Raw genomic sequence first — 23,312 nt, 5'->3', positions numbered from 1 at the left:
ATTAATTAAAAAACACACATTTTAAATATTATCACAGAATAATCTAAATATTTCTTAAAATGTTAATACAAATATTCGGTCTTTTATTAGTCTTTCATAACCATAAGCCATATAGAACAAAAGAAAAAGGTTCGGACAGCCCTGTGTCTTAAATATTACATAGCCACACCATAGGGTTTTTTGAAATACCTATTTGCCAATAAAGGCTAGAAATTTTATTTTAATTTAATTCCAAGAATATCTACCCAACAAATTTTACCGAAAATATGTTTAATTGTTTTAAATCTTTTACAGACATTTATGTGTGTTGATGAAACAGTGGAATTAGTAGTACGCTTGTTGTTGGGATATCTACTTTTTACAGAGTTCTTAAAGAAGAGAAATGTTATGAGCTTCAAACAGCACGTAAAGAAAATGAAAATTTCAAATATAAAATCAATTGAAAGAAGACGGAAAGTGCATACGTTCTTCTTTAGAAAATAGTTCTTGCCAAGTTTCGATATGATAAGGATTACCCTAAACTTAGAAGAAGCACACTATGGAAACTTTCAAAAGATATAGGTTTTCGCTGGAAAAACATTCCAGAAACTATATTTGAATAGACAGAAGCGATACAAAAGAAATGAGAAACAAAAAATTAAATATACATCATTTAAATAAAACATGGATAAACGATGGACATACACCAAATAAATGTTCTTAAGATGAAACTGATACAAGTCGAAGACGGGCTTTTTTAAATAATTTATCTACTAGTTTAAATCCACCATCATGACAGGAGAAAAGACTGATAATAGTACATATCGGCAGTTCAAACGATTTTAAAGGTGGTTTATTGATTTTTGAATCTACTATGTCTTCAAAGAATGGTTCGAACAAATAATAGATCCATTTCCTCAGAACTGTATAATAGTAATGGATAATGCAAGTTATCACTCGAGGCATTTAGCAAAAAATAATTCAAAGAATATGAAATTCCATACCGGTTCTGTGAGAAAGAAACTGTATTCTTTGTGTCCCCTTTGTGTGAGAAGACTCAAGAAAAAATTTATTTTTTAAAATGAATGATATTCAGTTGTTTTTGAAGACTCAAGAAAAAATTTATTTTTTAAAATGAATGATGTTCAGTTGTTTTTGAAGTGGAGAAATTGAGTGATATTAAGTGATATGAATATTAGTATTACAATTATTAAATTTACATATGCTCGAAGTTCAGGAAATTTGGAAATATCCATGTTTTTTTCTATGAAACAGATGGAAGTGAACAAAACAGTTTTTTTCTGTTAGTTTTTGCAGATTTCAAAGGTGTAAGAAGAAAAGAGTTTTGTTCCATCGCGACAATGCCTCCTGGTCATCCACTATTGTTGCAGAAAAATCATCTGAACTGCGTTAATTTCTGTTTTCATCTTAGAAAAACGTAAATTATTATAAAGAAAAATCTTGCTCCAACATGCACTGGAACAGTATAGTAGCTACTTTGACAGATGAAAAAGCCATCCTATCCTAACTACTTGGCTAATGAAAGCAAATCAGATATATAACCTTAATAATCCTACACCTCCATGTGTACAGAGTTGTTATAAAATCTTCATGGACTTATGGTATACTGCTGCACAATAAGAAAATGAGAAACGCAAAGCGAAAAATTCTGCGATCATATTGACTTAATACCCGCAGCTTCAAGACTTCAGAAAGTCTTGGCAAAGAGTAAAATCAATACAATAATGACAATGAGGAAACCGGATGTCAGCTTCATTGAGGGTAAGGAGGACAGTGCACAGTTCTAGCTAAAGACGCACTTTCCGGGAAGCGGCGGTCCATTCTCAGAAAACAAAATTATGGAACATTGAAGAGGTCAGGAGGATATCCTGCCACACTTGATCCGCCCTAGTAGAAGCAGTCTAGAGCTGGAGTAGATACCAGAGCTTTGAAGAAGGGCGAAAGTACCCTCCATACCAATAGCAGGAAAGAAGGACACCAATTATCACTAATCCTTCAGACCAATCAACCTCAACTCGTTTCTACTTAAAACGAGGGAAAAAACTGTTGACAAGTACATTAGAACAGAGATTATGAGGTGAAAACCTCTCTATCCGTGTCAATTCGCATACCAAACTCTGATGAACAAAGAAAACGTAACATGTGCCTTCTTAGACATAGAAGACCATAGCTGCACTAGAAGTGATTCTAAATCTCCCACTTCTCTACTTAGTACTGGAAACATCACTTAGAAATTTTCTGAGGCGGAATCACCAAAGAAATGTCGTTCCTATATAATGTCCAAACTTGCGACATGCCTCAGGATGATACATCAAAAAAGTTTAGCTTTAACAAAAAATTCACCTCATTACTAAGCTGTAGAAGTAAGTAGAATCAAAAGTCCATACCAGAAATGAACAGAAATGCAATTAAATGGAATACGGACGGATCTAAAGCACCATACAGAACTGGAATAGGAGCATACGGGCCCAGAACCAAACACTTAAAGCTTGGGTAATAAAACAAGCAGAAATTAATACAATTGAAAAATATGTCCAGTTCAATCTAGATAAGAGCTATCGCAAACAGGAAATCAGCATCCTGTCCGACAGCCAAACAGCCATTAGAGCTCTAAGCTCCAATATCATAAAATCCAAACTCGGTTGAGATTCCTTAGAAAAATTGAACGAGCTAAACAAGAAAAATAAAGTTACCCTACAATAGGTTTCGGGAGAAGAGGGAAACAAAATGCTGAGATGCTCGCTAAAGCAAGGGTAGACAAATCCTTCATGGCACCTGAACTCTTCTGTGATTACAGCTATAGACCAATATAAAAAGCATTGGAACATCCTACAGGGGCTGGAACAGGCAGACACTTCTGGGAAACTATAACCAAAGTGTGAATGTATTAACATAAGTAAGAACAATCTACGAATACTAACAGAAGTCCTATCGGGACATTGTCGCCTTAACAAACACCTGAAGATGCTAGACTTAGCAGATAATGCGACGTGTAGATTTTGTTACACAGAGGACGAAACTTCTATCCTCATTTTCTCGAAGTGTGAAGCAGTAAGGAACTCCAGAGCACTAACCCTAGGAGCGTAAGATATAGAAGACGAAAATCTCTGGCAGTTACCGCCATCCCACATCTAGACTTTGTAAAAGGAATGAGGTTAACAGATCAACTGTAAACACTGGATTCCCCAATATCGCATCGAGAAAGGGGGATACAATAGACCCTTTGGGCCGCAGTATTTTTGACATCTCTATATCTACATACATACATGAACCAAGAAAATATTTCCAAAAGCAGTACATTTAACAACAATTCCTCTGTTCCTTTAATTGTTGAGCTCTTAGACTGCCTATGACAATTATTCTAATGCATAAATTGTGTGCTGATACACTTGTTCTCGTTAAGTTATGTAAGTAAACAACGAAGTTTAATTTATACCAGACCCAAAACATTTATTTATCTGAGACTACTAAAAGAAGTTAAGAGAGTTGTAAGATAATATCATTTAATGATGACAAGTTGCAGCACATGGATTTAAACTAAAATGTACTAAGAAAGGTTTTAAATATTGTTATAAACCTAAACCTTGATGAAAATAAAAAGCTCAGAACATATCGTTATGATATTATCAAACTCGGTATCAATAAAACATTGCAAAGTACTGCATGAGTTAAGTATAAATCAATGTATTAATTTGTATAGATTCCAATTGGTGAAAAATGATATTAACATCCATTCATTATCAAATACCCCTAAATATATCCTTCATACAAGCACATGGTATTGTTCATTGTTTCAATAAATTTTGTATCAAACTCAAATTGAATATAAATATTGTTCTCAGAGATTTCCTATCCCGTTGTATTATCTGTTATTTCTCCATTTTATTGAGTACCTTTGTTTCACAAGCATGGATGTGAACACTGTTGTATATTATATTGAAACAACATTCTTTGTCAGCCATTAAATTTATCTTGATTGTATCTAACAAATCATTCATCGTTAGCAAAAAAATTACCTCTATCTATAAGTTTAATTGTACAAATAAATAATTATTGTTTAATAAAGTATCTACTGTGGTGATATCATTATTTCAGGAATCCTCAATACTTCACCTAAATCAATGACCTAAAATGGCTAATCTAATTCAAGTACATTTGATATTTTTTGCACTTGATTTGAAATGTGTTGCAACTGAATATAGTTCTCTTTACAAATAAAATAATTATGATATGTGGACACGGAATATACTTTTCATAGGTATAGAAATAAAAACTTGACGTAGGTATAGAAATAAAAGTTTGGCATTTTTAATGGTGAACGAACTCACAACGTGTTGTCATACGAGTGCTGTTTGAGTTGTTTACAGATACTTGAAATATTCAACTGGGCAACAAAATGAAATTAAATCGGGAACATTTTACGTGTGATTATTTTCTATGACTTTTGACGTGGTTAAACCAACAGCGGTGTGCCGATCAACTCGCTTCGACTTTTGATGATGAAGCACCATCTCGAGCCACCGTATTTCGCTAGTTTTTCGAATTCAATCGTGGTCGTACATCGTACTTCATTACAGGATGAATTTTGTGAAGGTCATCTAACATCGGCTGTAATGCCAGAAAACATCGATGCTGTGCGTAAACTGTAAATTGTAGATTGTGATGTGACATATCTTCAGATTGAGGCATACTGCGGCATTCAATATTGCATGAGCATTTGGCTGTCAAAAAGATTTGTGCGCGTTGGTTACCGCATAATTAGTCGAACGGTGAAAAAAAGCTCGTGTCGTATCAATTGGTGCACAGAAATGATGAAAAAGTTCAACCACGGTGCTTCAAAAGAAATTTATAAGATCGTATCAGGCGACATATCATGGTTCTATGCATATGAACCCGAAACTAAACAACAATCGACTGTATAAGTCTTTTGAGACGAGCTAAATCCAACAAAAGTTGTTCAAGCACGAAGCACTTGGTCGTCTGTTTTTTGGGAATAACTGCTGGACATATCGAAACGGTTTCATTAGAGGAAAATAGAAAGGTCAATTCTGAATGGTACACCAATATTTATTTGAAAAGTGTTCAAAAAAATTAGAGAAACTTATCGCAGAAAATGAATAATTTCTCACCACAACAATACCAGCTCTCACACATCAATTCAAACAAATACGTTTTTGAACAAATCATCCGAATCAATGGGTCATCCGCCATATAATCCTTGTTTTACACCCAATGATTACTTTTTATTCCCACATTTGAATAAGCGGTGGATGCGTTCAAATCACATGTTCTGGAGGTACCTCATTCGAAATGGAAAAAATGCTTCGACAATTGATTCATAGTTAATGAAGAATATTTTGAAAAACAGACAAATAAAAAAATATTTATAATTGGTTATGGATTTATTGTTTCTCAAAACTTAAGTAGCAGCCCTCGCGATATGAATAAAAATGATTATAAGGCACCGAAATTATTAATAAAATTATGAGGGCAAAAATAAGAAGAGGCATATTATGATGGGGGAAGATCAGAAATTAAATTAAAAGACCTTCTCAATTAGTCCAGTTATGTCAATTGCGCATAAGATATAGGAAAAGATGTATTCATTCATGATTCAATGATATGAAAAGTTTACTTTAATAATAATCTCACATAACTGTAGTATCTTGTTTGAGTCATAATCGTTTATTTCCCGTATTAAAGGTCTCTTGTGATAAAAATTAATAAAGGTACAAAATCCTATGAGATGCAGTGCATGAAAAACAAGAATATGTGACCAGTTGTCTCGTATTGCTATACACATACAATATTAACCCATTACAGCATAACGTCCGATAAATCGGACGGACGGAAATTCTTTAGATTTCACTGAAAAAATAACCAATGTGGTAGTTTTCTTTTTGCAATGTTAGGTGTAATATATTTTCCACACTGGTAATCCCGTTTCAAGCAGCTGAATTACATAATTTGCTTGTCAGTTGTCATTTTTCAAAACAGCGGGACACGGTCGGACTGTTTTGAGTGAATGGGACGTCATATTATATAATTTGTTGTAAATTTGTACAATAAACATTTAACAAATCAATTGTGTTTGTTGATATAGAGTATACATAAGCTTTTTTGTATACCAAAATTTTTAGTTCGGTTTTTATGTGATTTTACTACCGTCCGATAAACGAACGTCGTCCATATTGAGGTCTAAGGTGTGGTTTTTGCTTGTTTGTTACAGCTTGAAGGTACATGAAATTTTATCGGCTTTAGAAAGCGAGAATGATAATGAGATTGCCGAAAACTATTTATGTTGAACCACCTATTGAACGAGGTGATCAGGCTACAGATGAGGACAGTGACAAATCTGATGAGGAGCATAATGCCAACCTAAACCACTTGGTACGCAAACTGCTACAAAGTAGATGTGAACTACAACGTTTTCAAGTAAATAGTAATAATAATACGCCGTTAATATCTTCAGGGCTTTAATCGTCAAATACCGGAACTTTTCGATCACTTTCAAGGAGTGAAGAAAACGATGATGAGCCCCTTTCTTCTCTGAAAGCGGAATAACCCACCTAAAAAGTCACAGACTAAGAGAAGAAGAGAACCCACTACCAACTTCTGAAGAAAGGCAGAATTGACCCCCTAGAATATTTCAGGTTCTTTTTCCACAAAGATTTAGTAAAACAAATTGTAGACCAAACAAACCTCTATGCGAGACGAAAAAAATCATCGAATCGTTGATAGTTACAAAAGACGGATATTTATGTAATTTTAGATGCTACGTGAAGTTACCGAATAAAATACTGTATTTTTCTTGTGATAATGATATGCCAAAAATTCTTGTCAAAAATATGAGATCTAATAGATTTGAAGCGATACTTCAAAACTTTCATTTGAATGATAAAACCCATCTATCAGGCTTTTCTGACAGGCTCTATAAGTTACGTCCGCTGCTAGACAGTTTCAGCAAATAATTCCAAAAACATGACGGTCTAGATGAGCATTCCGTACTATGGAAAGCATTACTCAAAAAAATTTATCGGGGGAAAGCCCATAAGATTTGTCTACAAAAATTGGGCTATGTGTGCCAGTACTAGTTACATGGCAGTTTTTAGTTTGTACACGGGGAAAAGCTTTTACAAGAAAGACTTCAAATCGTGTTGATGTAATTCTCACCTTCATAAAACTAGGAAAGTTGCCAGCCGAAAGTGGCGCAAAAATATACTTTGACATTTTTTTTCACGTCATTGTCAACCAGTTCAAGAAGGAAGAACGGGGCTAGAGCGATTACAGGATGTCTGACAAAGTATTTTTGTGTCGCTGAAATGACAATGATGTCATGGTAGCAACCAACCTGGAAAACTGGGACTTGACATCTGCAACACGCTGGTGTAATGAAAAAAGGCTAAAGTAGCAATCCCACAGCCTTCATTGATTGCCAGCTACAACAAGCACATGGTCGGGGTAGATAAGTGTAATCAATATGTTACGAATCTTCATAGAATAATGCCTATTAGAAAATGGTGGTGGCCAATATTTGCCTATTTTTTAGATGTATTATTGGTGAACAGGTGGTTACTCGCAGAAAAAAATCGATGCTATAAAGAGACAGACTCCTTATTCCCATTTCGATGATATGTAGCTCGAAGCTTGCTCGTCACAAATGGAACTGCACCACACCATGGAAAAAAGCCTACTAAACCTTTGTCCACCACATGGTATGATGATGGACTACCACAGATTCTTCATCATAATATACATGTTTTAGTCAGTTTTTTCAATAATCTTTGATATAAATTTCACTGGTTTCTTTATAATTATTTATCCCGATAACAGGGAGTGCATGATTTAGCTGTGCATAGCGCCCTATATATCGGACGGGACATAAAATCATAAATATAAATAAATGCTTTGTTTGTTATCCACTACTGACCACAACTGTTTATTATTGATTATAGTAATCGAATTAAGTACTATTTCAAGTAATAGTAATGGGTTAATACTTCTTCTTTTTAATAGCTACTAACTCTGTTCCATGAGAGTTATAAGCAGAAGTAAAATTCATAATTTTTTATATTAATTACTTGAAGAAATAATGTCAAACAGAAATTATAAAAGGAAGTCTTTATGAGCATTTTCGAAGAGGGAATGTGAAAAAATTAAACATCAAAGTGTACTCTGTTTAATATATATTCCGAGCTTTCAAATACCTATGTATTTATTATCAGGGACTGAAATTATGGTCAAAGTATAATATAAAAATATGTATAAAAGTATAACATTATTAAAAATTACTTACATAACTTAAATGAGCATTGTGGCGTGTTGCAGTTTATTTTCTTTTAACAGAATAATAAATAAACAAGAAGTTTGTTGATTCTTGTTGTTATTCAAATTGTATTTAATTAATTTAATACAACAAATTTTAGGATAGGTTTGGTTAAGTTATTGAAAATATGGTTTTTATCTTGATTGTAGATTACTATGAGTAAATTTAGGATACATCTGATTTTGATGATTTTTGGTGTGCTTATTTTAGCAATATAAAACTCAAAAATCTACAATTACTGGATATTTTTATTACTAGTTTTTGTTTTATCAAAGGGAGGAGGACCCTTTATATGGACACTGGTATCTAAGAATTAATACGTTTGCAAATAACTGACAATGAATCAAAATTTGATTAAGATTGTATTCCAAATACAAACCAAAGAGACAGAAAGTTTCTGTAATGATCTAAAATGTTAAAATTCACAAATAATTTTCGGAAAGAAGAGAATGGAAAAAATCGTGTTGTAAAGTTGAGAATACCCCACTCTTCCGAAGTTGCAGCAGTAAGGAAAAGAGGTAACTATAAATCAAATATTTTCATTGAATTTTTTCAAGGCACCTATTCAGTTCAGAATAAAGAAATGTACCTATATTATAAGCATTTGCTACATTATAAAATCTATTTATCGAAGAAAAAGTAAACCAAAACATATTCAGGAATAGAGGGTGTGATCAGGGTTGAAAACGCCAAAGACGAGCATGTAACAGTTTGCACTTAACAAATAATTTGCAGTTTCATACATCAGATTATTAATATAAATTATAAACAATTATGTAAAATTATTATTACAAAAATACACAATGTCAACATAAAGTATGGAACATATATAAAGTAAACGGTCAAAATATGGAACACAATTATTTAAAAATCGGGTATTAATAATATTCCAATTTTTACTTATATATAGCATCTTATTACTAACACCTAATACAGAAATCAAAAGAAAATGTGTATATTAAAACAATAAAATAAAATCTTCATTTTCAACTTCAATAAACACATTTTCTTATTCCCCATCAAATGAGCTTCCACTGTAGTCAACATTTATAATAAGTGGCTCAACTTGCACATCAATGAAAATGTCTATATTCGACATTTTAGTTTCAACCTTTTCCTGGAAGTGTAATATACACTTTTTCCACTTTTCAACTGCAATTCTTTAATAGCTCAGAATATTCACGCACTGATCATTTTTTTAGTTTACTATTTTTCTTCGATAAAAGGACTTTATCACTTGAACCATTATTTCTAGTGACAAAATTAATTTTATGAGGGGCAAATTTCAAAAAATGGAGGTGAATAAATTTATTAGAAAGATTCATTCAAAAAAAATTAAGATTTCAACTAATGTACTATTTTTCAGAAAATAATGGCAGAGTAATAATTAAAAATAGGACTTAATATGTATTAACAGATTAATAAATAAAATTCTAATAACTGAAGTAACAAAAGCATTATATTAAATGTATTATTTTAAATTATGAACGTACGATTAAAAATGTTTGTTCAGTTGGCTTATTGCAATAATTGAATGTTATACCTGACATTTCTTTGTTATTACCAATTACTTTCTATATTAATAGTGACCTCTAATAATGAAAAAAATTAACTAATATGAATACCAATATATATTTCTCTGATTATTCTTGTACTAGAACAGATATTTATAAAACATTTTAGGTACTTCTTCACATATAAAAAGTAATGAAAACATCTGATAATATATAAGTAGACTTGGGAGTAGCAATATGGTTTATACAGAAAAATAAATTATTCAAGTATTGAAGAATTTGTTGTTAAAGTTAGATGCTCTAAAGAAAAATTATTTAATGATTATCTGAAACCAATGGAATTTAGGTCGTAAAAACGGATCTAAAAAGGAATGTACACTTTCTACAATCATGATGGCAAAAGCAATGGAGCTCTTTAAATTTTTAAATTATACATTTGAATACTTACAATCCTTGTTTTGTTTACACCAAGCGTTCCTAAACACTCTACAGATATAGGGTTGACTATTTGTGGATTATAATGTTTATATTAGTTTAAACAAAAAAATTAAACAACCAGATCCATCTTCAATCTCTGTAGAATGTAAGAGTAAAACTAACACTTTATCCGTGGGAATGTTGTTGATATTATTGAAAAACTTTATTGTTAATTCTAATTATAATATGAAATTCCCTAACCACTATTTTTCACTTAAAATGAGAAACTTACAAAAAATTATGTAAATATAAACGTCACTGTCAAGACACCATAATGGATTTGACAATTTCATAATTTCAAGGTCCTTTCATCTGACATTTTTAACGAGAAAAAATTGAACAGATACTCATTCTTGAAAGAAAGAGAGAGATGGGATACAAAAGAAGTTATCAAGGTTGGAATTCCATTCATTTATGAAAATGTCTACTAGTCCTACTGCAAGGATACTATTGATGCTATCCATCGATCGAAGGCAAATTGAAATCAAAATTACTTTTGTTTGGTTTTTCGCAAACGATTGTAATGACTGAAAAAGACCCCGTTCATAACTTAAGACTCAATTTAAAAATTGGAACAGAATGTGTTTAGATCAGAAATAATATTCATATCTATAACAAATCTATAAATCTTGTTTCTGTTATAATTGTAATGTTTTGTAACATAATGACTGGTAGTATACATTTCTTTCAGTTTATTTGAAGATTTCTGATTTAAGTCTATTTTTCGTAACATACTTAATAACGTGACGTCGTGAGGTTGATATTTTAGGTTAACCTTAAATATCTATTTTTTGATGGTAAATAATTGAGGCTTTATGAAAATGAAACGTTTTATAATACTAATATTTTTAAATTCTAGACATTTCATGCTCATATATGATTTAAATAAACAAGTTTGGAATGTCATTTAAAGTTAAGGAAACATGTATTATCAAAAAAATGCTAAAATCCTATTATACAAATAGTAAGGCTTCCAGTGTTCATAAAAATGTAAAAATTTCAATGATCATTTCATCAGATGATGATTGGTCAAATTATACGAAATAAAGCATTCAAATGTTATACAAGCTCTGAGATGTTCTATTTACTAACGTCATATCAGGTTCTGGTTTTAGGGGGTTACAAGAACAAAAAATTAAATATGATTGTGTAGAGGAAACATGAGTAATAATCTGAATATATATATGATGTAGTCTAATACCTTTTGGTTATTAACCATAAACTAAATGATAAACATGGGTTATTTTATGAAAAATTTTAAAGCAAACTATGCATATCTCTTAGACCTTCAATTGTACCGATTTCAATTTCGACAAAATACAACAAACTCAATAATAATTTTCCGTCCCCGAAGATGAATACGTCATAAGTAACTCGGAGTATATATAAAGAGCACGCTTTGATGTTTGAATGCCACAACTAAAACGTTCATAAACTGGTTGGTAAAGACTTCGTTCAGATACTCTCAAACTTTCTTAAGAACTTGTAGTTAATTAGCTGTTAAAAATTTGAAATCATGATCCAAAATCCAACTTAAAGATACTTCTTAAAATGTCGAAAAAATACTCATATGTCAGCAATGAGAGACCAACAAGTTATTTTATATATAATATCTCAGGTACATAATCTTTTGAATAATGAAATTATTTGTAATCAAAAAACAATAATCAAACCAAAATGATCTTTCAGAATTTAAAAACCAAATAATTTATACCACTAATGAGTTTATTTTTGAAAATATTTCTAGCAGGCAGCAAGTTATTTATAATAAATTTTCCCTCACATCAAAAATGAGCAAGGAATAACTTTGATAATCTTATTAATAAAAATTAAGTTCTCAAACATCAAGACAGTGTTATAAATATAAAAGATTTAAATAGAGAGGTACTTAAGGATATTTTACAGTTTCTATCACTAGGCCTTATCTTTATTATTATTGAATCTATAATTACTAACGATATTTCAGTTAAAACTATGTTAGCCAATATTAATTACGTATCCTCTTTTATACAAAATAAACAAGAAAGAAATATCGTTATAGCTAAAACAACTATCATTTTAGCTAACCATATTTATTAACCTAAACAATTTTCTGTATTTAGAGAACTGTTATATGAAATTGAAAAGATCTTAAATAAAATTTAAATTTAATAGTAATAGCATCTGATAAAGCTAATATCGCAGTTATAATGGAGTAACAGTAATATTAAGATTTATCCAAAGAACTAATTGACAATAATACATCATATAAAAAACTTACTCGTGAAAAACTATTAATAATTCTCATGAATTATTAAAAAAGTTTTAAACAAATTGACAAAGAAACTAAAGAAAATTTAACATACTATAACAGTATTTCTGTTAAGTTCTATTGTTTTCCAAAAATTCATAAACCTAGATTATCACCTAGACCAATTGTCGCATCAACAAACATTCCAAATGAACCTCTTACTATTTGCTTAACAAAAATTTTTCTAAATCTTATGGGTTATATTAAAGATTCTTTAAAATCAATTAAATTTTTAATGATATGGCATTATCACAAAATTATATTATCACTTTTTAGTAATGTTCTAAATATTTGTGTAACAGCTTTACAAATGGAGTGATTAAGTGAAACTTGAAAACTTAATAAAGGAACTCTATTAGAATTAATAATCATTTTTAATTATACATATTTTTCTCATAATAAAAATTACAAGAAAAATTAATATAAATTTCAATTTGTTTCCTCCATTTTTCATGGTTTCAAACCATGGTTTAGTTTAGTTTAAACTAATTTTAGTACAAATTATTTTGATAATGCTTCTAGTAACGAGCGGAACCTTAAGAAAATAAAATAAAATAATATTTAAATAAAATATTAACCTACGAGATTAAGATGTTTCAATAAAAATTAGAACGTAGTTTTTGCCGACAAGTTTATGGATGTTATTGTTCTGGGAGTGTGGAAATCAAACACTAAAATGTACTTTTTAATACACCTTTTAAGCTTTCCAATAACTGATTTTCTATCAAAAGAGACCTGAGATCAAGATAAATTATCATTATGAAGTGAAAAGTTTGATAAATCAAATTATACAATTTTATTTTGTAATAAACACGTATAAAGTCACAAAACTTTTAGGTGGCTCAACAGAAAAGTTTTTACTGCAATATAATAAGTACGCATAAAGACATGAAATATCCAATTTTAAAGTATAAAAATTAACCAGAATTGGTGAATAAACTTGGCATTTAATAGTTGTTCCTAACAATATATTACTTGATAATTTAATAAGAATACATTTGTTTTTATCAGTGTAGCGATTTAAGTTTGCAGGACTTTACGTCCGACGCCAACATTATTTCGAAAATCATTTATCCAATTTTTTTCGAAGCAAGTTTGAGTAGTTTGTCGGAGCTAAAGAAGAGGGTACACCATACTTCTAACACTCCATAGTTATAAGATATTTGTAAATGTTGAGGTTGACTTAAATTCTATTTGGTTTAGTATATGCTCGTTAAATTAAATCTCGTTATTTAGGACTTCATGTGTCAAAATGTGTTTTTGACATTTGAGTGATCAACAGCTGACACCCCCAAAATGTTTTTGTGATTGATAAAAATTGTGTTTTCTTCATGAATTAATACGGTTTTTTACTTTTTATTGCTATAGCTTCCAAGTGATTTTCTATCTAGAATATTTTGTTTAGATGAACACTTTATGCCAACATTGTGGAATATTTACTTATATTGCATTAAGAAAGTAGCAACATGATGCCTGTAAAGGATAATCAAGATGTTGCATGTTTCTTCTGTACTAAACATACAACTTGGAAAGGAAAGTAAGTGCAGATCCATTCACTTATTACTCTATACAATAAAAAAACTTCATTTACAGATACAGGAGAATATTTTCTGTTGGTACCCAAGGTATTACTACATACAACCCTAATAATTTGGAAATAACAAATAGATGGCCTTACAGTGATTTTATTTCTATCACTCCACTAAGAGGAGGTAATCACAATGAATTCCAAATAACAATGAAAAAGGAACGTAAAACTGATAAAATGACATTTTCATCTGATCTCAGAACACATATATTAACAGAAGCCCTTAAGTTTAGGCACCATTTTTCCGAGAAACCCAAAGATGTAATGGTATGTCGAACTTATATAAATTGTTTACTGAATTTTCCTGAATTAGTGTACAGCATTGTTGGTTATTAGAGATATTGTTTTAGAGGTACCATGCTTACAAACATCATTGGTCAGATATAAGACTTCCTGTTATACTTGAAGTGACTGCATGTTCATTGGATCAGCTAGATCCTACTAGCAATACTGTTCTTGCCTGTTACAACTTTAAGGATTTTGAAGGAATATGTACAGTTTCTGATTATCCAGGTAAACAAAAGTTTTGAAAAATGTTATAAAGAACTCACAGTAATCCTTTCTTAGATTTTCACTGAAGTAATGCATTTTTAATAAAACTAGCAGAGTGCTATGGCTTAGCATGGGTAGGAAAGAATATATCAATTGAATTGAAATTTTATGTTATTTTTACACTACTAATAATTTGAATATGCATACAAGAATCAATTGGAACAAACTGCAGTAAATTTTGTGCAGTGTCAAATTTGAAATCAACCCAAAAATTAGTTGTTTATTTGTTACTGTACCCGAAATATAACATACTTGATTAATACAATATAAAATAGGAATACTATAGAAGCACTTCTTTGAAACTATACTTTTTAGTATATATACCTTCTTTGGCCATTTTATGGTCTTCTTTATTAAAAATAATACAAATTCCCAATTTGTCTCTTAATCCAATGTGGGAACATTTTGTTCTAAGCAGACACAAATGTAAATTTAAATAAATTGGAATGAATTTGATATAAATGCATCAATTCTACAGTTTGTGTGTAAAACACAATTTTGAAGCTCATGGAGCCCAAACATTTATCTGGTGTTTGAGTGACAAGGAGAAAACTCAACTGTGTTTGATGCACAGATTTTACAAATGACAATTTGGAATGTGGGTTTGAAGCATTATAGATCCATTTGTTCAATTAGGTGCTTAAATTGTGTTATTGGAAAACAACTATTGCATTCCTTCAAATATATTTCCAATTACCTTATTGTAATAAGTCTAACATTGTCTACTTCTAAATAGCTTTCCAATTGTCTCACTGTAAATGACATTTGTTTAGAAGCTGTAGTTGGCTTAGTTAGCCATTTCTAGAATATAGATCTATGCTATCCCAGACTATTTTGTAGGTCTATAAAATAGAAATATCCCATCATGCACTGTTGGGTAATATTTCAGTGAAAGTTACAAATTGACATGATTTTTTTGCATATTTCTAATAATTATCATGTTTCCACTGATAATCTTTTTCATTCATAAACATTGATTTTATATAAATAAAGGGATGGACTTGTTAATATATTCTTATAAAAAATAATTGAGCTAACAGAACTTCCTTTTTTTCAATATTTCAATTATGTTTTTATTATTATATCCAACCAAGCTGTTATAAAATACCATTTATTGCTTAGTAATCAAAATCATAACAATTGTGTATTATCTTGAGGTTTTATGTGTCAAAATAGTACTAGTCAAAACAATTTTCCATCCTTTAATTATGGATCAAGTTACACAACATATACTTATAAATTATTCACTGGTGGTGTGAATGCTGTTGATTAAAATTTTTCAAATATTACACTTTCATAAAATTTGTTTTTAATCTTATGTATTGTATTTTTTTGTAACTGTAAATTTTATATTATTTCACTCACATTGTCTTAATTGAAAATTTGTAATCAATATATGATTTTGTATGATTAATCTATTGACTTGAATTTTCAAAGGCTTCTTATTTCTGATGAATATATATGGATAGAATGAACAATCCTCAATATAGTTGATTAGTTAGTGGAAATTAAGTAAATTTTTGTATTTGATAGTTTCGATATTCCACTTACAGATGACATAATAGTAATATTTGATTTAAACTTTTCCCAACATTTTTCAATACTATTATTTAATTTTCTTTTCATTCATTTAATGTCATAATTGGATAATCATATTGATTTTGCTTTCTAAATTGAATGTTTAGCTATAAACAAATTGATTAAATCTTACCTTCACATATTTCATATTGAGTCCCAAACTGTGCCTCAGATTTGTCTTGACACAAAAGTAGGTTCTCCATATAATCTGTCATGAATATTACTTCTTTTTGAAGTGGATATTTTTTAGTTAAATCTGGTTTATCAATTTAGTAAATCAGCTCATATCGGTAACTTATCGGTGTCATGTGGTTTATATATTTTTTGAACATTTTTTGTTTTAATGGCAAACAATGGATGAAAGACAATTCTGACATATTATTTACTCAAATACTTATAATGCTTGTGAATGTTTGTAGAGCACTAAGAAAATACTATTTTTGTTGTTTACTTATTGTTAATAGAATCCCGCAGGTAGTTAATTCATATTTCATTTTCTTTATATTAAGTTGTTTGCAGTAGTTTTTAGAAATTGAAATCTCTTTAGTATCGTTTCCAATGTTGAAATTATACTAGTTGACCTGAAAAATTGGAAATAATATCTTATCCATTTATATAGTAGATCACATATATTTGATTTTAATTTTAATAAGATTCTGTAATACTATTTAATGTAATCTTTTCTATTAACTAATCATTTACAAGCTATTTAATATTTAGTTATTATAATTTAGTTCACAAAATTTTTTATATTTCATTACATGGCAGTTTATCTTAACAGAAGATATTACATGGCAGTTTAACAGAAAAAATTTACTGAAAAAATATTTTACTATTCTGATTAATCTCTGTTTCACTCTACACACTTAGTTCAGTTCAGTTAAAATTTTTTTAAACTATACAAAAATAATTTTTCAGTTCTTCGTTTGTTTCTATAACCTCTTGCTTATAATAGAAATTGTTTCAGAAGAAGCCAGCAAAATATTCCATAATCCTAACAAGTGCAAGAGCACATATTTTATCAATCATTTCTGGAGTAGTTATTGTTCATGTTCATTTTGCCTCTTTCAAAAGCTAAGAACCACTTAAAAAGCATTTTATGGGACGGATACAGAATATTTTCGTCACATTTTTTTTTTGGTTTCTCCAATTGTTTTTTTTTTCACAAAAAAAATGATGTTTAATCCTTAAAATTTTTTTTCGTCTTATTTACTCAACACCGAAAATAGTTTTCTTTATATAAGTATTGAAGCTTATTTATTAGTCAGATTTATGCAAAATTTTGATAGATGACATCAGAAAAATGGTGGAAACTAATACACAGTAGCAAAAGTGCCATCTGAAATGTCACTTCTGCCAAACCGCCTTTGTATCAAGTGAATAAAAGAGATATGGGAGTAAATATTACACCCTTATATTATTTGTATTTATTATATGAACTCTGGTGAAATTTTACTACAGTAACGCATTTTATGGTGTTATTTTATTAAAACAAAATCTACGGCTTTTGGCTCAATCACCAAAATAATTATATTTAAATGTGGAGATTAATAATATCTTTTGTCCACCTTGCTAATTAGTCATACAAAATTTGGTTGAAATCTGTTTCAACTCGTTTAGAAAATATTTTGAGCTAATTGCAATAATCTGTTAGTTCTGTTTTTGCTCCATTGTCGCCTTGCAAAAATTTTTATTGAACAAGTTTACAATTCCTGTTTTGAGCAGCAGTCGAATGAAGTCTAATGTTAAGTCGAATATCCAATAAAAAATTCAAAGCTTTTTGTAAACTTATATCACATACAATATGTTAGATTAGCATTAATAACCCGATCCTAAAAGATGAGTTGACAAAATATTTTAAATGTTTCGCTCAAGTAAATTACCCTCTAATTTTTGTTTAGTACACAACAGATTCCAATTATAAACATTTTTAACACACACTTTTAAATTTAACGAAATGAAGATATTGAGGTTCGTGCATTTGCAAACTATACTCCAACTTGTTTTTTCCATAAAATACTGTTAATTATTTAATAATTAACATTAACATTTTTTATTTAAAGGTGGATTTGTGATAGTATGTGGAGGGTTTGGTCGATTACATTTATTCCAATCACCAGATTATGAAGATATTAAATCTAAAATATTGGAGTCAGCAACATCAAACTTAGGAATTAATATTAAGGTTCTAAGTACTCCAATAACATTGGAAGACTTTCAAGTGCAAAGATTTGGAAAATATAGGTAGGTATAAAAAAATAACAATATTTAGTAAATACAGTAGTGAATACCTATATTATGAAGATGGTTTAACAGAAGAGGAACTTTTCAATGAAAAAGTTACTTTACAGTGAGAAAATATTTTATTTTCAATCATAACCTCCTTAACTATACAAACTTAGTACAGCAAGTTTGATGTCCAAAGCTATATTATAAATTGAAATGTGGCTGTTAGTTTATCTGCACCATAGTGGACTAATGGGGAGATGTAGTGTTTTTATGGGACAAAACTATTTTCTTTAACAAATGTGGTTGTTTTTTTAAGTTCGGCATAAAAAAATGTCAGCAAATTAGCATTATCGTTTGACTTTTTTCTGGATAATCAATAAAGATTCCGCCTTTACTCTGTAAAAATGTTTCTCAGATGAAATTCATTGGTTTATCAGTATTGTTACGAACCCGTTCCCGATACGAAACCGTTATAATTGAATAATGGAAACATTTGATATACTTTTGATAATCCACGGAATTCGTCTGAGGTTTGTTTTTATCATAGCTGGTGGTTTATTCACATTGTTTTTTTCAACTAATTTCTAATAAGGTCTTGTTATTTACTTGTTTTTGTTTTTTTATTTTTTAGAATTCTAGAAATGTCGTTTCTGCTGTATAAACCGAGCATGTTTAGCATAATTAGTTAGTTTATAATAAATAGTCATAATGAACGGAACTAAATAGAAAAGTGACTGAAGAATCTAAATAATTTATATAATATGTTGGTTGAGAATTTGTGATAAGTTTATTATTATATAAGTTAGTTAAGTGTGGTGTAAAGTGTTTAAATACATTAAATAAGTAAGAGACAGTGTTTATAAATTCACCCCACCGATAGTAATAGTATAAATAAATAACAAAAACATTACATTACAGGAGACGCCTTAGATGTACTCCAGACGATACCTTTTGAAGAAACTGACGACTTTGAACAGCTGAAAAAGAGGTTGGACATGCGACGTGGACACTAACATCTAGAACACCTCTATCAATCGCAGCTGAAGAACCGAAGGCAGAAACGTGACGAAACTCTTCAAGAGTACAAAGTAGACATTACCCGACTTGTCCGATTCGCTTATTTATCAGCACCAGAGAAAATTTTAGAATGTTCGGGCATCTAGGCATGCCATTCGGGCTTTGTAACGCGCCCGCGATATTTGAAAGAGTTTGGAAAACGTCTTGAGAGAGTTCTCTTGGAAAACATTCCTGGTTTGTTTTGATGACATCGTGGTATTGTATTCCCTTATCTGAAGTTTCAGCCTTTGATAATATCATTGACTAGATGAGAATCTTGCTTATATGCTTGTTAAAGATAACAATGATAATGAGGACCTACGTGATAGTGGGAGGATTTTGGATCAGATTGTTCGATTGGAGATCCTGATTTTGCAGTCGAGGAACAGTCTGACGAAGATAGTAAAGAAGAGAGTGAAAAGGAACATGAAATGGGAATAAACAAAGACAACCCTGGTGACATTACAGTAGCAAATACCTGAATAAAGCGAAGTAGATGGAAAAAGTGATCCTTACCAACGTCAAAAACCGCAGTAGATAGTGTTCCTGCAATTAAGAGCGAAAATGGAAGTGATTAGTATTATAGTATCATAATCATGAAAAAAATGTTCTCATGGTATGCTTGGAGATAGTACAAACACATGATAGATTGACATTGTTTATTAACTCCATTCACAAAGTTTGACAAAATTGTTGACTTCTACTACTTCATGCCCGGCCTACTTTGAGGACGTTTTTATTTGATCTTAGGGTACTAATAACGCGTTACTTTTGTTATACAATGTTTAGGCTACAAATGAATAAATATTTTTTTGCAATTTTACTGACTTTATTCTGTTAAAAACGTCAAGTCCATTTTTTCTTTGTTTTTGCTATTTTTGTATTTATATTATAATGTTATTCTATTCATATTGATATGAACAATAATAAAAATATAACCATATTTCAAATCCCAAATAGAAAGTTTTGAATTCAGTCACAAATTTTTCGGAGTAAATAGATTTTGTACATAACGGGTTTTTGCAGTAATTTTAATTAATTTTTGTTATAAATATATAAATAAATTGTTAGTTATAAAATACTTTCGAGATAATATTTACATAATTTTTCATCGATTTCTTTAATTGTTTTCCAAGGTAACAAATATGGTGGAAAGTAACTGCAGCGAAAATGTTATTAACCTTTGAAAAGTTATTCTTCTGTTAAATCGCCCTCGTATCCTGTATGATCGAGTATCAATTCATGCATAAGGGTTGTCATTATCAAATAATATTTTTATATAAGACACCTACACTATATACAATTATTAAATATTCAGAGGTTGCAGAGGTAGACAACACTTTCGTTGTGGTGAATATTTTGTTAGTTTTCGGCATCTTTTTGATGTTTTCTGTCAAAACTTTATATGAATCTGGTAGATTCATTAGAAATTTCATTTAATTGTTTGGATACTTTCCATCAATATCAGAAGAAAACAGTAAGTTTTTTCATCCAATAAAGTTTGGGATTTCAGAGGTGTAATCTTCATAAATTATTTTGGAAAAGGGAAAATTATGTTGCTGACACGTTTATATGATAAAATAAGATGTATAAACGTGTATTTGGGAGCTTATGGAAACTTATTTTTTGGAAGGTTTTAAAAATTTGAAAAGTCGCCAAACTAAGTGTATAGAATTAAATTGAGATTATGTTGGAACCAAACTTTATTCTCATTTTACAGTAACTTTATCATTGAAAAATCTTCTGTCAATATCTTGTATACATATTGCATTGTATGTAACATTGGAATGTTTTCGGTAATTCTGTATAATGCTTATTTATTTTAGTGATGATGAATATGTGACAACTGTCTCGGAGTTTTCAGTGTATAAGATACAAAAATCTAGACACACTGATCCAGTTCGACGAACATTGTGCCTTTCAGAATATTGTATTCTGGAAAGAGATCCACAAACTTACAGTATTTGTACTTTGCAACCGTTGAATAATATTTTTGCACTCGTACGAGATAATAATAACCCACAGTTATTCACTATCGAATATTTAAATGGACACTCTAGAACATACACAACTACAGATCGGTAAGCTTCTAATTGTTAATAATTTTTAATCGATTTTCCATAAAAAAATTATTCTTGACGTTTGAAATACATTCTTTTGAAATTCTTTAACCCGCTTGATTACAATTTATTAGTGCTGATTTTAATAGCACGTCACGTTAAATGACTATAACGTTCCTCACTTTATTACCACAAAATCAAAATACTTATTACAACAAAACACTAATAACACTTTAGTAACTATCACTTAACTAGATATCACTTCTTCATCATTCGTATTGCTTGTATTGTTCGCCGTGTATCTTCAATATTATTGAGATAACTCTGGAAGAATGTAGAAACTTCTACCTAGTTGCAGCTACCTTCTTTTAGTAATATCTATAACAACGATTACCTAATAATAGATGGATCCACCTACCATTTTTTATACTTTCCATTAAATTATGACTGTCGCCGGTAGATGGCGTGCGGCTATGTACCTATCATATTATAATCAGCTTAACAGGGTATTTGGGTCCACCATAAAAGGTTGGTTTCTTAAGAAAGGAGTAGAGTTAATCAAAGATCCATCCTGGATTGAGGGATATTTAAGGAGATATATCAAACAGTTTTATCACTTCTGGTTAAATTTGAGAAGATTTTATTCCAACAAAACAATTATTTCTTCACATGTAGTGATCTAGTTACCTCCAATATCAGAAATATATTTGGGGTTACTTAGAACAAAGTGTTTATTGACATGACTTAAATAGATCTACAACTCTTAACAAATGATAGAAAAAATATTCCAACTTTTATAAACTATAGTCATATGATAAGATCGTTTCTACCCAAGCATTTCAGTGGTCAAATTCGATTAGCACATTTAGAATCTATTATATATTTAAATAAAATTTTATTAACCTAAGAAGATATAAATATATGAGTCGTTTATTTCAGAAACCACCTAAGCCACAAAATAATATGTTTTTGGTGGTACTGTACAATTTAAAGGTAAATACATCTTTTAGTGCAGAAATAACCTATGTTCTATATCAACAATACTATTTGACAGCATTGGATATATTTTATTTATTTATTTATTTCAGAAAGCACCTAAGCTCCGTCGCTTAGGTTCTTTATGCGGTAAATTTTACTCACATTTGTGGATTCGAAGGTTCATAGTACAGTGACAGTAACAGTTGATTCAAAGGTTATCTAACACTAGTGGTTAGCTTTCGTGAGCTCTCGATGAAAATTAGGTGTCATTTTGTTGTTTACTATTACATTATATAGTACTTAGCCATTTCGGATAGTTCAGATAATGAACCTAAACCAAAGCGTGTGCACGAAGAAAAATACAAACGGAACATTATTCGGAATACTAGCTTCAAAGGATTTTAGTAAGTCTTGTACAAAGGAAAATAGGTTCACGGTAAAGCCCCGCTAATCGTATGAACTGTGAGTGCAATTTGAAATAGTATTAGAAATATACTGATGAAATAAAACGAAAACTATGGAAAACACCCAAGTCACCTACATTCAAGCTTTAGTGGAGATTAGGCCTGTGAAACGTAAACGCAAAAATCGCAGGCCTAATGTAAATAATAAGCAAGAAAAACCAAATAACTTCCAAACAAAAAATCCTCTTCATACAAGTATA

At 30.1% G+C, this 23,312-nt stretch overlaps 3 protein-coding genes across 3 annotated transcripts in view; 1 reads left to right on the top strand and 2 right to left on the bottom strand.

Annotated features, from left to right (window-relative positions):
• The window catches only part of LOC130896697 (zinc finger protein PLAG1-like), a 67,230-nt gene extending 56,627 nt beyond the window's left edge, over positions 1-10,603 (bottom strand). The window contains exon 1 of the mRNA XM_057804959.1: positions 10,550-10,603. The gene's annotated coding sequence lies outside the window, so the exon portion shown is untranslated. The remainder of the gene's footprint in view (positions 1-10,549) is intronic.
• LOC130896701 (zinc finger protein 830) overlaps positions 1-23,312 on the bottom strand; it is a 286,395-nt gene that overhangs the window by 117,299 nt on the left and 145,784 nt on the right. The window lies entirely within an intron of this gene.
• LOC130896695 (dnaJ homolog subfamily C member 13) overlaps positions 13,778-23,312 on the top strand; it is a 48,340-nt gene continuing 38,805 nt past the window's right edge. Inside the window, exons 1-5 of the mRNA XM_057804957.1 lie at positions 13,778-14,144; positions 14,201-14,462; positions 14,546-14,708; positions 18,389-18,569; positions 21,437-21,691. Coding sequence (XP_057660940.1) covers positions 14,074-14,144; positions 14,201-14,462; positions 14,546-14,708; positions 18,389-18,569; positions 21,437-21,691 — 932 coding nt within the window. The 5' untranslated portion in view covers positions 13,778-14,073. The remainder of the gene's footprint in view (positions 14,145-14,200; positions 14,463-14,545; positions 14,709-18,388; positions 18,570-21,436; positions 21,692-23,312) is intronic.

The sequence above is a fragment of the Diorhabda carinulata genome, chromosome 7, assembly GCF_026250575.1.
Source record: "Diorhabda carinulata isolate Delta chromosome 7, icDioCari1.1, whole genome shotgun sequence".
NCBI lineage: Eukaryota > Metazoa > Arthropoda > Insecta > Coleoptera > Chrysomelidae > Diorhabda > Diorhabda carinulata.
The sequence above is the reverse complement of the archived record's forward strand: the minus strand, read 5'-3'. Positions and strand labels throughout refer to the sequence as shown.